Source organism: Cibotium barometz, chromosome 38 (assembly GCF_041138505.1).
Source record: "Cibotium barometz isolate CiBa-2024 chromosome 38, ASM4113850v1, whole genome shotgun sequence".
Classification (NCBI taxonomy): Eukaryota; Viridiplantae; Streptophyta; class Polypodiopsida; order Cyatheales; family Cibotiaceae; genus Cibotium; species Cibotium barometz.
The window spans coordinates 44,417,572-44,430,422 of NC_141083.1; the positions used below are offsets into that span (position 1 = coordinate 44,417,572).

The 12,851-nt window shown below is 39.1% G+C and overlaps 2 protein-coding genes across 2 annotated transcripts; both read left to right on the plus strand.

The window, feature by feature from the left end:
- The first annotated feature begins 310 nt into the window (after positions 1 to 310).
- LOC147616765 (uncharacterized) lies at positions 311 to 1,393 on the plus strand. Its single transcript, XM_086777202.1, has one exon. It carries the CDS (start codon positions 374 to 376, stop codon positions 1,391 to 1,393), a length of 1,020 nt encoding a protein of 339 aa, XP_086633328.1. The 5' UTR covers positions 311 to 373.
- Positions 1,394 to 5,896: 4,503 nt separating this feature from the next.
- On the plus strand, positions 5,897 to 11,188 carry LOC147616766 (calreticulin-like). Its single transcript, XM_086777823.1, has 14 exons — positions 5,897 to 6,144; positions 7,048 to 7,155; positions 7,334 to 7,526; positions 7,622 to 7,880; positions 7,962 to 8,018; positions 8,145 to 8,192; positions 8,279 to 8,365; positions 8,504 to 8,561; positions 8,747 to 8,814; positions 8,895 to 8,990; positions 9,107 to 9,151; positions 10,393 to 10,443; positions 10,728 to 10,769; positions 10,890 to 11,188. Exons 1-14 carry the CDS (start codon positions 6,048 to 6,050, stop codon positions 10,899 to 10,901), a joined length of 1,221 nt encoding a protein of 406 aa, XP_086633949.1. The 5' UTR covers positions 5,897 to 6,047; the 3' UTR covers positions 10,902 to 11,188.
- Positions 11,189 to 12,851: the final 1,663 nt, after the last annotated feature.

Sequence of the window (12,851 nt, forward strand, 5' to 3'; positions counted from 1 at the left end):
GTAATTATGATTAAAATATGTAATTAATTTTTGGATCATCACTTCGACAATATGGTATAAATCATCTTTTGTGACCTTAATGATTTCTTAAACCTTGTAAATAGGGGCATACAACGAGTGGAAAAGGAAATTCCATTAATTAACTGAGTGATATTAAGGTTTTTTTTCCTACAAACCTTAGGATAAAAAAACTTATGTAATAATATTATTATTTCCAACGGTTGCAACTGTGCAAATGTCAAAAATGAAAAAAAGAGCAAGAGAATCAACGACTGGAAAATTTATAAATTCAACTAATGAAGGCCATGAAGTTTCAAGCATAGAACCTAAGAAAAATCGTGGAAGACCAAAGAAGTTATCTAATGAAGATGCAATGTTAGATCAATCCAATGTCAACTTGAAAGTGCTTGAGCTAAGTGTGACAATATCATTAGGTGGTAGTGACATTGATGAAGCATTACTAAATAATCTTCATGATTTTATCACTAAGGAATGCCTTGCTGGTAGTTGCTTATTGGAAAGAGGAGGCACAGTTTTCCATTTACATTATCAAATGGTCATTAGAATTCATGCAAAGTCAATAATTGCAGTTAATAAGCTCATAAAAAAGTATCTTGGTTGGGATAAGAATAATCCCATTGGTGGCATTGTAATGTGTAGAGCATTAAGGCAGAAGAACATGCACACATTTCATGGTATGATAGGCTATTGTATGAAAGATATTGATAAGCCTCATTACAAAAATGTGTCGCATAATATTAGTGCTGAAGATATTTCAAAGGGAATAGACATTTACATGCAATATGGTGCAGATGATTTGAAGAACAAAGTTTGTCTTACTCCAACAAACATTTTTGATAGAGCATTGATGTTTTGGAAGTTCTATTTAAAGCATCCTTTAGGCAATAATTTCTGCACCACCATTCATAAAATGATCAAGACAGGAAAGTACTACCCGTCTTCTAATTGGATAACACCATATCAAGGAAGAGGAATGGAGCTTCAAAAAGTTGATGCTTTATGGAGGACAATGGTATACCCATCCAACACAACAATGAAAGATATCTATGATATTTTTATTAATAAACAAAATTTTGATGCTTCACATCCAAGATTAGATTGGTTTATGAACAGATGGAAAAGAAATGAGAATGAAGTTGACGATTTGAGGTATGCCTTTAATGAAGATGAAATAGTAGAGAATTCTTATAAGACAAATAAGCAAACAATTGAAATAATGGAGGAAGAGCAAGCACATAGACCGGGTAAAGAAATTGAAAAAGATAAAGACATTCCAATTGATATCGAAGTTGATGATAGTGACAATGAGGAGAACATCCACAAGCTAGAATATATTCCTTTATATTACAGAAAAAAAATATTGGTATTGTAATCACTTGAAATATCAATAAATGACATTTTTATTATGTTTTTCTCAAATGTGAATCCATAGGAATTTTTGCCTTGAAAAATAAAAAATATCTATGGTTTTCTTTTTGTCGTCCTCTTTTTGAATCGAGAGTTATATTTTTTTCCGAATAGGAGAGTGAATAGTAATCCGATCAATGACATATATTAATCTCGTAATGCATCATGTACTTTGAGCTTAAATTATTTGGCCGTTTTGTATTACTATATGCAGATGTACACAGTTTGGTCCGACAGCTCAACCTATATGACACGTAGTGCCTTGTCCACCCGAACACCCATTTCACACACAGCTTCAGGGTTGTAAGAGAGCAAGAGACACTCTTTTGGCACCTCCATCTCAGCTAGCTCCGGGCTACCATGTACGGGGCCTTCATCATCTTGCCCAAGTACGGCAAGCCGTACCCTTTCTCCGTGCAATCCACCAAGGAGTTCCAGATCATCCTAGGTAAATGTTCATTAGCCATACATAATCACTATGTTAAGATAATCATCACTAGCCATGCATAATCACAATGTGAAGATAGCTAATCATTGATAGCCATATTGAATAATCACTATTTAAGCTAATCATCACAGTAGCCATGCATAATAACTATGTTAATCAGTAGATCCACAGTAGCTTTAATCTTCCCTCTCTCCCTAGTCCTTGCTAGTACAAGACCTTCTACCACTAGATTCCTTACTGCTTAGGAAAGTCCATAAGCTCCAGTGTTCACCTTAGGGTGCTGTATCTTTTTTGATACTTAATATAAATTTCTTTGCATTTAAAAAAAAACTATGTTAATCTAATCCCATCTCTAGGATTAGAACTATGAACACAACCATACTAGAGATAGCAGCTTCATATATAATGTGCTTGTACGTGCATCCCCAATTAATAGAACTCAATCGAGGCTTGATTATTATTAAGGTAACTATACTAGATATAGCAAGTGCATATGCAATGTGGTTGTATGTGCACTTGTGTGGCACCCCAATTAATAGCACTCAATTAAGGCCTAATTAGTGAAAGCTAATTCCATCGCAAGGGTTAGAGCTGAGCATGATTATGTAAATTTTGTATGATATAGTTTGTTTGCAGTACTGAGGTAGTACTAGATTATAAATAGCTAGAGATAGCACATAGTAGATTGATTCTTGTAACGTGGCTACACATACATGCCACCCCCTAGTTAATAGCAGTAAACTAATACTTAACTTTTGAATTATTCACAAATTTCTTTATACATGATTTTGCAGGAGAATGAAATTTGGTCTAGCATATGGGGGAGGCTACAACTTATGTGATGCCACCACTATCAATGGGCAGCTTGGACATGAATTTTTAGATGTTTTTTAAGGTAGCAAAGCATAAGTTGACAATGGTGGAGACAAACTGCACATTGTGTAAGCCTTATACAACATATGTGTGATAGTGCTAGTGCCTAAATAGACAGTTGATGTGCTAGTAACACCATACTAGTAGGCAATTGATAGCTATGTCATGGCTGCATTGCATACTCACTAGCTAGAGAACACTACATCCAATATCCCAACATCACCACAACTACCTTGTTTATCTATGAAGGATCCACCACCAACAAGAGTACCCTAATTCACCTTTTCGATTGCTAATGACTCTGATTATGTCCTTGATTATGTGGGTAGCTTGAGAAGCTTAAACAACAAGGCATACCCCTTGCTAGTGCCCCAAACTATCGACCAAAGCTTCCTTTTCACCATGGGATACTTGTTGAAGAATGCCTGGTCGGACAAACCTGCTACTACGGTCGGATGGACAGAAAATCTCCACTGCCATCATCAACAACATCACATTAGTCGCCCTCAACATCTCCATCCTACAAAGTAAGAGATCTCATTTATAGCAGTAAACAGATTTTGAGGTCGTCATCATTACCCCAATGGTACAATGGAGAGTTTTATATGGTTCCACAACTCCACCAATACACGCTCATGGGCTGTGGATACGTCCCAGTTCTTGGGGCCACTGGGTCCCACTCCCGGCATGTGGCCAATTTCCTCTAGGACAAGTCTAATTGACATTGAGATTGAAGATCTTCGTGTTTTGTGGAAAGAGGAAGATCAACCTCCAATAACCAGAGAGATCACCACACCACTCCAAGCTAGTCAGTTACAAAATGATGTGCATCCTAAATATAGAGACGGTAAGGTAGTTTGATGGAGAGAGAAGTTAAATTTATAAAGAGTTCTTGAAATGAAAATTTCGACAAGGGAAGAAATCTCTCAGCTGAAGTGGTTCGGGAAGCAATCATCTTATGTAATGAATCACACGTATTTTATGTCAACACGGAGGGATCGCACACCAAGGGTGTGAACTATTCGGTCACGATTTCGAAGCTCCCTCGTTGCACTTATGAGGACTTTCAAAAGTGGGAGAGTAAATACCTTACTTATGTGCCTTGTAAACGCATTTGCGATGTGTTCCTGCAAGTGCTCAACTTGGATGCACAGACTCATTCCTTTGTGCATCAAGCTGCTCTGTCTAAGGCGGAACTATTCCAAGCCCTGTTAGGACGTAGGTCTCACATTGTGCCTTGACAATATTTCATGATGTTGGATGGGAAATCATAATCCCCTGTAGAAAAAGATAATTAGGACAAATGAGTCTTGTTTTGTGGTGTTGGACAGAAGTAAGTTTTGGGTTTTTTTTAAATAAAAGGTATAATTTATTTTATTAAGAGATGAAGTAAATTTAAAGAGTATAAAAGCTCATTACATTCTTAATAAACTAACATTGACACATTATCAGAATTCGAGGAGGTTGGATTGAAAATCAAACTTGTTTGCTTGCGATTCAAAGTCCATATATGAGTGGAAATGTGGAATAATGGAAATAAATGAAGGTGTGCGTAAAGCCATGCTTCAAGCTATGGTAGATAGAAGGCTGTTACTACTATTGAAAATGTGAAAAAAACATCTATTCTAATCATCAATTCCTATAGCCGTTGATTTTTGCTAATCATCAGTAATTTATATAGCTATTTCCTCTCATGATAAGTGCTCTTGAAACTTCTAAACTTCCTTCCTATGAAAGGTTCATGTGAAGACTCTTTCAAGACACTTCTTTTTCTACTCATCTACAATTAGTAGTAGCGTAAGTGGCTTGATGAATTGATATATTTTTCTTATTATGTTTTTGTCATTACACTCCCTTATTTCTGGCATACCTACTTTATTTTAAGCCATTCTTCATGATTTAAAAAAAAAGCATTACTTTCTTCTTGTCTTGCTTCTTCATCTTTTAAAGTGACATTTGCTACAAAAGACAAATGTTCTTTGTACAAAAACACAAATGCGTAATATCATGAATGATTCACAATTCTCGGTACACATACTATTAACTTTTCCTCTTTGACAGATATAAAACGAGAATACTTCTAATGTCTCAAACAAGGTTGACATTGTTATGCATGCACATGTGAGAGAGAGAGAGAGAGAGAGAGAGAGAACTTTTTAACGTCGTAGGAAACTATCCCAAGAGACCAAACAACTTTGACAAATATAAAACGAGAATACTTCTAATGTCTCAAACAAGGTTGACATTGTTATGCATGCACATGTGGGAGAGAGAGAGAGAGAGAGAGAGAGAGAGAGAGAGAGAGAGAGAGAGAGAGTCATGGAATTGAAAGTGGAAAGCCTTCCATATAAATGCGTAATATCATGAATGATTCACAATTCTTGGTACACATACTATCAACTTTTCCTCTTTGACAGATATAAAACGAGAATACTTCTAATGTCTCAAACAAGGTTGACATTGTTATGCATGCACATGAGAGAGAGAGAGAGAGAGAGAGAGAGAGAGAGAGAGAGAGAGAGAGAGAGAGAGAGTCATGGAATTGAAAGTGGAAAGCCTTTCCATATAAATGAGAGTCATGCATGGTGGGAAAGAGATGTAGAAAGGTGGCAAAATTGGCAAATGCGATTCATGATTCCTACAAGGTGGTGGATGTAAAACCTATGTGTCTATGGTGGGACGTGCTCTCTCTCTCTCTCTCTCTCTCTCTAATAGGAGTGTGGTTTGTGCATGATATGAATGAATGTGAACATCCAAGGAATTATTTCTTTTTGGATGAAGCAATGAAACATAAAGTTAAGACAACAAATGGTTAGAATAACAAGCTATTAGGCTTTAACATACCCCCCCCCACCCCACCCCAAAAGTCCTCCTCCCAAAACACACACTTTTTTGCTACTTTTCGTGCATGCTCCTTATCTCCTTGGGATTGAAGGTTGAGATCATGAGAAAGTTGATGGACTACGTTAAGTAGATTGAACGATTCTATATGCATAGAATATTGGCTAAGTATATCCATTGAGCTTAGATCCCAAGGATACATACACATGCACACTTACAGTTGAGCCCACTTGGGGCTGGGTGGGAAAATCATGAAAAGCGTGTGTTGGGCCCATTATTAATAAGGTTGAAGGAGTGAGGGCAAAGGCAATGGGACAAACACAAAATGTGAATTGCAGGCTTTGTCTTTAATCTTAAGTCCATTTATACCAGCCTCCGGTTTCTTGACCTCCTCCTATAAGGATACTAGGAGGGTCACTCGAACGTGCTCGAGCTCTGTGTGTTGGCATAGACGGCCATGGCTGCATCGTCTGTGCAGATCTGCGCCTTCCTTCTGCTTTCCTTTCACATCGTCTTCACTGTTGGCCACGTTTTCTTCGAGGAGAGATTCGATGGTAGGTTTTTTCATTTCTCTCTCTTTGTGTGTGCGTGCGTGCGTGTGTTTTGCATTGTGTCCGTCTTCAAGGTTGGGCTAGGGTTTTTGGGAGCCAGGGTTGGTGTATCCTGGCCCGGGAACGGCTTGGTTTCTCTTCTTTCCGTCTGCTATTTGCGAATTCAGTAAATGGGAACTAGGATTAGCGTTTCTGTGGCTTGGGAGCTAGGGTTAGGGTTACTGGTTTTCTCTTCTTACTCCTGCGCACAGATTCTGGTCGCTTTTAAGATATTGTTGCCTCAGAATCCAAGGTTTTGAAGTATCATTTCGTCTTGGATCTACCTTTCTATCTCGAACTCTAAGGATATGGTAGGTGAGCGCTCAACATGTGCCGAATTAGTGGTATCGCTGCCAGCATCAAGTAGATCCATGGCTTGTGGCTATGATCTGGTCATTTAATAGGAACAGCGGGCTGTATTCCTCCCTTAAGTCTTCTAGCTTTTCAAAATTGCACTTGGGCTTAGAGTTGAGAATTTTCTGGGTGGCCGTTTACGACCTTTGTTGAAGTACTTGCGCTAAGAGTGATAATCATTGAAGTACTGGTACTTGCGCCTACGAGCCAATAAGAGTGCCTTTATGGCTACATTCTTTCTTCCTATTTTATGGTTACAGTTGGCTACTGAGATTTGCATTGATATGCATGAATTTCACAGTACCATTTTAGGCCCTTTGTTGAGTCCACTCTTTACTAGATAGCTACTAGTGACAAGGAAATTTGCATTGACATTAAACTCCTGTTTTTTTGTTTTTGTTGGCCTGGTAGCTGTTGAGCTAAGAGTAAATACCTGAATTTATTGCCTAAATCTGCTGGACTACTTCTCTGTTAATGATTTTGTGCTTGCCGTCAATGTTTTGTTTTGCAAAGATGGCTGGGAGAGTCGGTGGGTAAAGTCAGACTGGAAGAAAAGTGAGGGTGGTGCGGGGGACTGGGTGCACACGGCAGGGAAGTGGCATGGTAATCCTGATGACAAAGGTATCTCTTTGCCTTTTAGAATCTTCTCAATATTCAGTTTCTTAAGTACTTAATTAAATTAATGATCTTAATTTTAATTACTTTCAATGATAATACTTACAAACGGTCTGTATAGACTCTGATCTGTTGTAATTTTGATTCTGTAGTCTTTTTTTGACCTGTTTCTGGCTTCCTGCAGGGATCCAAACTAGTCCAGACTCCCGGTTTTTTGCTATCTCAGCCGAATTTCCTGAATTCAGCAACAAGGACAAGAACCTTGTTCTTCAGTTTTCTGTCAAGCACGAGCAAGATCTTGATTGTGGTGGTGGCTATATCAAGTTACTGAATGGTGATGTGGATCAATCTAAATTTGGTGGGGACTCACCTTACAGGTATTGTGTTATATTGTGCTGTTGAGGTGGTCTGTGAATATTCTTTGTGGGGTAATGTAGCTTCATTGCTGAGAAGACATTTCTTGGTTTTCCAGTATCATGTTTGGACCCGACATTTGTGGATACAGTACGAAGAAGGTCCATGTCATCCTTTCATATAAGGGTAAAAACCACCCCATTGAGAAGGAAATTTCTTGCGAGACCGATCAGCTCACTCATGTTTACACGCTTATCATAAAGCCAGACAATACTTACAGTGTTCTGATTGACAACACTGAGAAGCAGTCTGGTAGTTTATACAAAGACTGGAAAATGCTCCCCCCAGAAAAGATTAAAGATCCCAATGCAAAGAAAGTGAGGCTTCAATTCATCACCTCTTCTTTTGTTATTTGTGACTTGAGCTTGTGTGTGTGAGTAATCATGACAATGTTGCAGCCTGAAGACTGGGACGACAAGGAGTACATTGAGGATCCTGAAGACAAGAAACCAGAGGTGACATACTATACCTTCATGACATGTTAAAAGTCTGTTTAATTTTTCTGCATAATGATTGGAATTTTAATTATGCTTAATTTTTTACTTTAAATGGGTTTACCAAACTTTTTCATGTCTTGATAGGGTTATGACGAAATTCCAGCTGAAATAACAGACCCAGAAGCTACAAAGGTAATTGCGGCTTCAAGATATGTGAAGACCGAGTCCCGACTGTAGTGTGATTGGTTGGTCCTGATTCTTTTTCTTGGTGTGATCAGCCTGAAGATTGGGATGATGAAGAGGATGGTGAATGGAAAGCCCCTACTATCCCCAATCCCGAGTACAAAGGCCCATGGAAGCCCAAGGTATGTGCCCAGCTGATGGATCGTGAATTCAGATGTAAGGAATTTGTGTATGATTTCAAGAGTTGTTCAAAGGAATGATGGTGACTTTTAATTTTTGATCTTGGTAGCTAATTGTGTGCTTCTTTTCTGCGACTGCAGAAAATCAAGAACCCTTCTTACAAGGGAAAGTGGAAAGCTCCAATGATCGACAATCCTGGTAATGTTTTTGCATTGGATCAAGAATTTTAATTGCCTTAAGCCTTGTCTATGTTCTTGAAGTGCTACAACGTACATATGCTTGTATTTTGTGATAACATGGCATTCATGCCCTTGCATTATTGATGTCTGTATGCATTCCGTCCATGGCTAAGTATTATTGTTTTTTTTAAAATGGTGCAAAAGACTTTGAGGATGACCCTGAAATCTATGTCTTCGATCACTTGAAGTATGTGGGAATGGAGCTGTGGCAGGTATGGGTGGCTGCTCTCTGCATTATTGCATTTGATGATGGTGCAAAGAGAAGTTTTTTGCTGACAGGCCTTTTTCGCAGGTCAAATCTGGCTCTTTGTTTGATAACATTTTGGTGACTGATGACCCTGACTATGCCAAAACTTTTGCTGAAGAGACTTGGGGCAAAAATAAGGATGTGAGTGGTTATATTCCTACTGTTTTGTGTGTAGTCTGAGAGTGTTTCTAGGTTGTTCATTTTGTGCAAGCGATGAGTACCATCAACTAATCCCCTGACATGGCATGATGCAACAGGCGGAAAAGAAAGCGTTCGATGAGATACAGAAGAAAAAAGAAGAGGTAAAATCTTGTGTTGTTTAGTTGAGTTGCTTGTCTTTATAGCAGCTTTTGTTAAAAGCTGCCAAATTATGCGAATGGGCTGTTTATTCTTGGGGTACTGAATGCAACATGTGTATTATTGTTGTGCTCAAGACGATGTGCTGCTATTTTTTGGTTTTTCCTTGTCAACATATTCATATCTCGATAACTCTTTGTACATTGAAGTTTATCAGCCTGGATCATGATGTACATAGGGAGATTCAAAATGCCTTTGGTGACTTCAGTTTGCTTTTATGGTTTTGGCTTGATTAGAATTTTCCTTATCGCTGTAGAATATTGCATGCACGATTCTTGGTTTTTTCATTCCCTGTTCCAGATTTGGATTTTGTTTGCGTTCTTCCTTGTTCAGAACCGGCCTTCTTTGGCTTTTTGTTATCGAAGACCTCTAGCAGTTACATTACACATCTCTAGTTCCGAAGTCCAATCTAGACATAGTGCTGTTGATATGTCTAGTTATAAATACATCTAGTGCAGGGCACCTAGCTGCCCTCGAGCTGCTAGCTAGGAGCTTCCTCAAAAGCAAGCTAAATGTTGATGTGTGTTTTTCTGGGGTGGAAGTTGCTGCGGCATTTTATTGGTTTTGCTCTCAAGTTTAAGCTCTAGCTACATCTGACTGGTCAAGTGCTAGCTTTTGCAGTGGATGTGTTTGCTTCTTCTTTAGAGAGTACCATTACTTGGAGGGAATGCAAAATTGGACGTGGCTCTACTGTGTCCATGTATATCATGTGTACTCTTGGGTGCTGAAATTTCATATAGTCTATGTGGCATTGGCTTAAGCTGGTGGTCTCTAATGAAGTCTGACCTCCTTTTGAAGTGGGGTGTAGACTTGACCTTTACATTAGTTCACATGGATTCTAGGTGCTGTATCTTTTCACGGGTTTTAGGTGCAATATTTTCATGAAGGTGTGACTCTTGGTTAAGTTTTACAGTAATACATCAGCTCAGAGATGACTACGTGAAATATTACTCAAGTAGTAATCGTGGTCTCGACCTGGTCTTTAGATCTGATCTGGGATAATCTATGTAGTTTTTAGTTTTGCTGATATTCAGAGCTTCATGACAATTGCCTCCTAAATTTATGATGTCTTTTTGGGTGATCACAGTGCAACTCTTGAGAGTTGGGCAAGGATTTCATTGATGTTTATCGAAAGGCTTTATGAGTTTGCCTGGTCTGACCTTTTATTTTATTGTCCCAATGGCAGGAAGATAAAAAGTTCGACGACAATGATGATGATGATGACGACGCTGATGATGTGAGTGTCTCTCTGTCTGTTGTTTGTGGGCAAGGACTTGCATCTTTGATTAAATGTGCATGAACTCAAGTGGTCTGGTGCTTGAAGAAAGTATTGTAGTACAGATAGTACGTGGTTTCATCCCGGTAGCTGCACACACCAGTCTTCCGATATTTCATTAAGTGGCTGAAGGCAGTATTTTGGCTGCTTGGTCTTTCTGCTTGTGACTGTTGTTGCAACTGTTTGAACAACCTTATCCACATCGGGTTTACTGATTTTTGGTATGGGATAAAATTGAATGGCAGGATGCGCAAGAGCCTGATGAGGATGCTGATGAGGATGGTCATGTAAGTCATTTTACCAACTAGTTGTGATGGCTCAATTATTAGCTCATAATGCCTTGTCTGTATTCAAAGCCTGAGATGGGTACTTTTGCTCACGTGTTTTTTTTATAAAATAAATTCCAGGATGAGCTGTGATTCCACAGGTAGGAGTGGCATAGTTGATAGTCTGCTATTTGCAATTTACATGCCCTGACGGCATTCCAGATAGGTGTTAGTGACCACCAAGACGGTGAACATTCAAATGGGAAAAGCCCTTTTCACAGACTTCTGTGATGGAGAAACTTGTTGTTGAGGGATGAGCACTTAGTGCGGCATTGTAGACATTTTTGGGCTTTTTAAGGTCTGATCATGTTGGCAAGTTGGAAGCAAACTTTGTGCCCATAAATTTTGGATTGTAAGGTAATATTTGATGTGTTGCATTACTTTGCTGTCTCTCAAGCTCGCTTCTATTTTGTATGATCATTTTCTGATAGATGTGGTGATTACGTGGTACACCATTACACCATTTGGGCAACCTGGTCCACCACTATCCACAGCATGCGCACAAAAGTCTCAGATGCGTATGTATCTTCAGTAGTTGGATGGACAGTGGCGGGCACACATGGCAATGTAGGGACAATGTATGGTATCAAAAGTGAAAAACTTAGTCTAGCGGTCCTGATTGGAATAGACTACAGCACACGGTGGAAGAAACAGGTGGTCAATAGGATAGGTGAGCTGTGACAGCCAATTCTGGTACTGGTATTGGCTGAAGCCTGAAGGTAGGTATCATACATCACTATTTGAGGGAAAGGTAATCATTCAACGGTCAAGATTGTTTCAGGCTGCACTCAAAAGTGAGGGCATTCGAGGATCTATGCAATGCAGTGTTGTGAAGGGGCGATTTTCATTGTGAGGCTTGTGCTGGGTCATTGTGAGCTCTGTCCTTTCAAGCCTCCTGACTCCCATGGTGTAGTGATGTCCATTGGTACTTCACTGAAGTCGATGTTGTTGGGTTTACCAATGGGTTAGGGGTTGAAGGTACGATTCGCATTGTGAGTTTTGCCTATGGGTTAGGGTTTTACTTTGATATGGAGACGGTGGCCCTTTCAATTAGCAGTGCAACAAACAATCATGACAAGTGACAACATGGTACGGTTCCATGCAATTAGCAATGCTATGCGTCTCATTTCTAGCTAATGAAGAAAACAAATTCTGCTCTATTTTTAGGTTTCTCAATGTGAGAGAGAGGGAGAGAAACTTAGAAACGTGTTATATGCCTGAAATAGCGAACTTGCATTGTTACCACCACTACCGATCTTCCGTAAGCCTTTGAAAGAGGCTCTCTATCAGAGGTTAACACGTACCCAAAGTAGGAAAATATTGTCTCTTTAACCTGCAATTGAAAATTTAATAGGGGTATTCTCTCTTTAACCTTGGTGCCATTGAAAATTTAAGAGGGAAGGAAGAGTTCCTCCTCCATGAAATTAACTAAGGGAACTCGAACCGAATCAGCCCTAAAAAGCGAACCGGAAAAGCTTGCATCTAAAGAAGTATCTAGACCAATGCAAAAAAAGCATCGGAAGGCAAAAATAGGAGAGTCGAAAATGTACAAGAGGATCATGCCCTGTGTGTGTTGAAACTTTTTAAAAATTATATTATGGAAATTGCTCATGTTTTCTCCCACTTACTAGGGTGTTTCAAGAACCCTTGTGCGTCTTGTGTAGCACTGACAGACGGTATAATGGGGGCTTCACTGTGCGATGCTAACTTTTTACAAGTGTAGATCAGTAAAGTTTACAAAGCTTGTTGGGATGATTACGATGAGAAATGGTTTCTTAATAGGCCTCTCTGCCGTTAAATGATACTTGTGATGATAGTAACAATCTCACTACAATACTTTTGAATCAGAGAATAATTCTTTGAGCTAATGCAAATCTCTCCATGTAATTTTTTTTTTGATGCCACTTTTCTGGTTTGAATCCGATGAGTTGACTAAGAGTTTAAAATTTTGAACTGAAAAGAATTCGTGTTGCAATCCTACACACAACACACTCTAAGAGGAGTGCAGGACCTCCCAACTGCCAGTCCCATGCTTTGAAACAC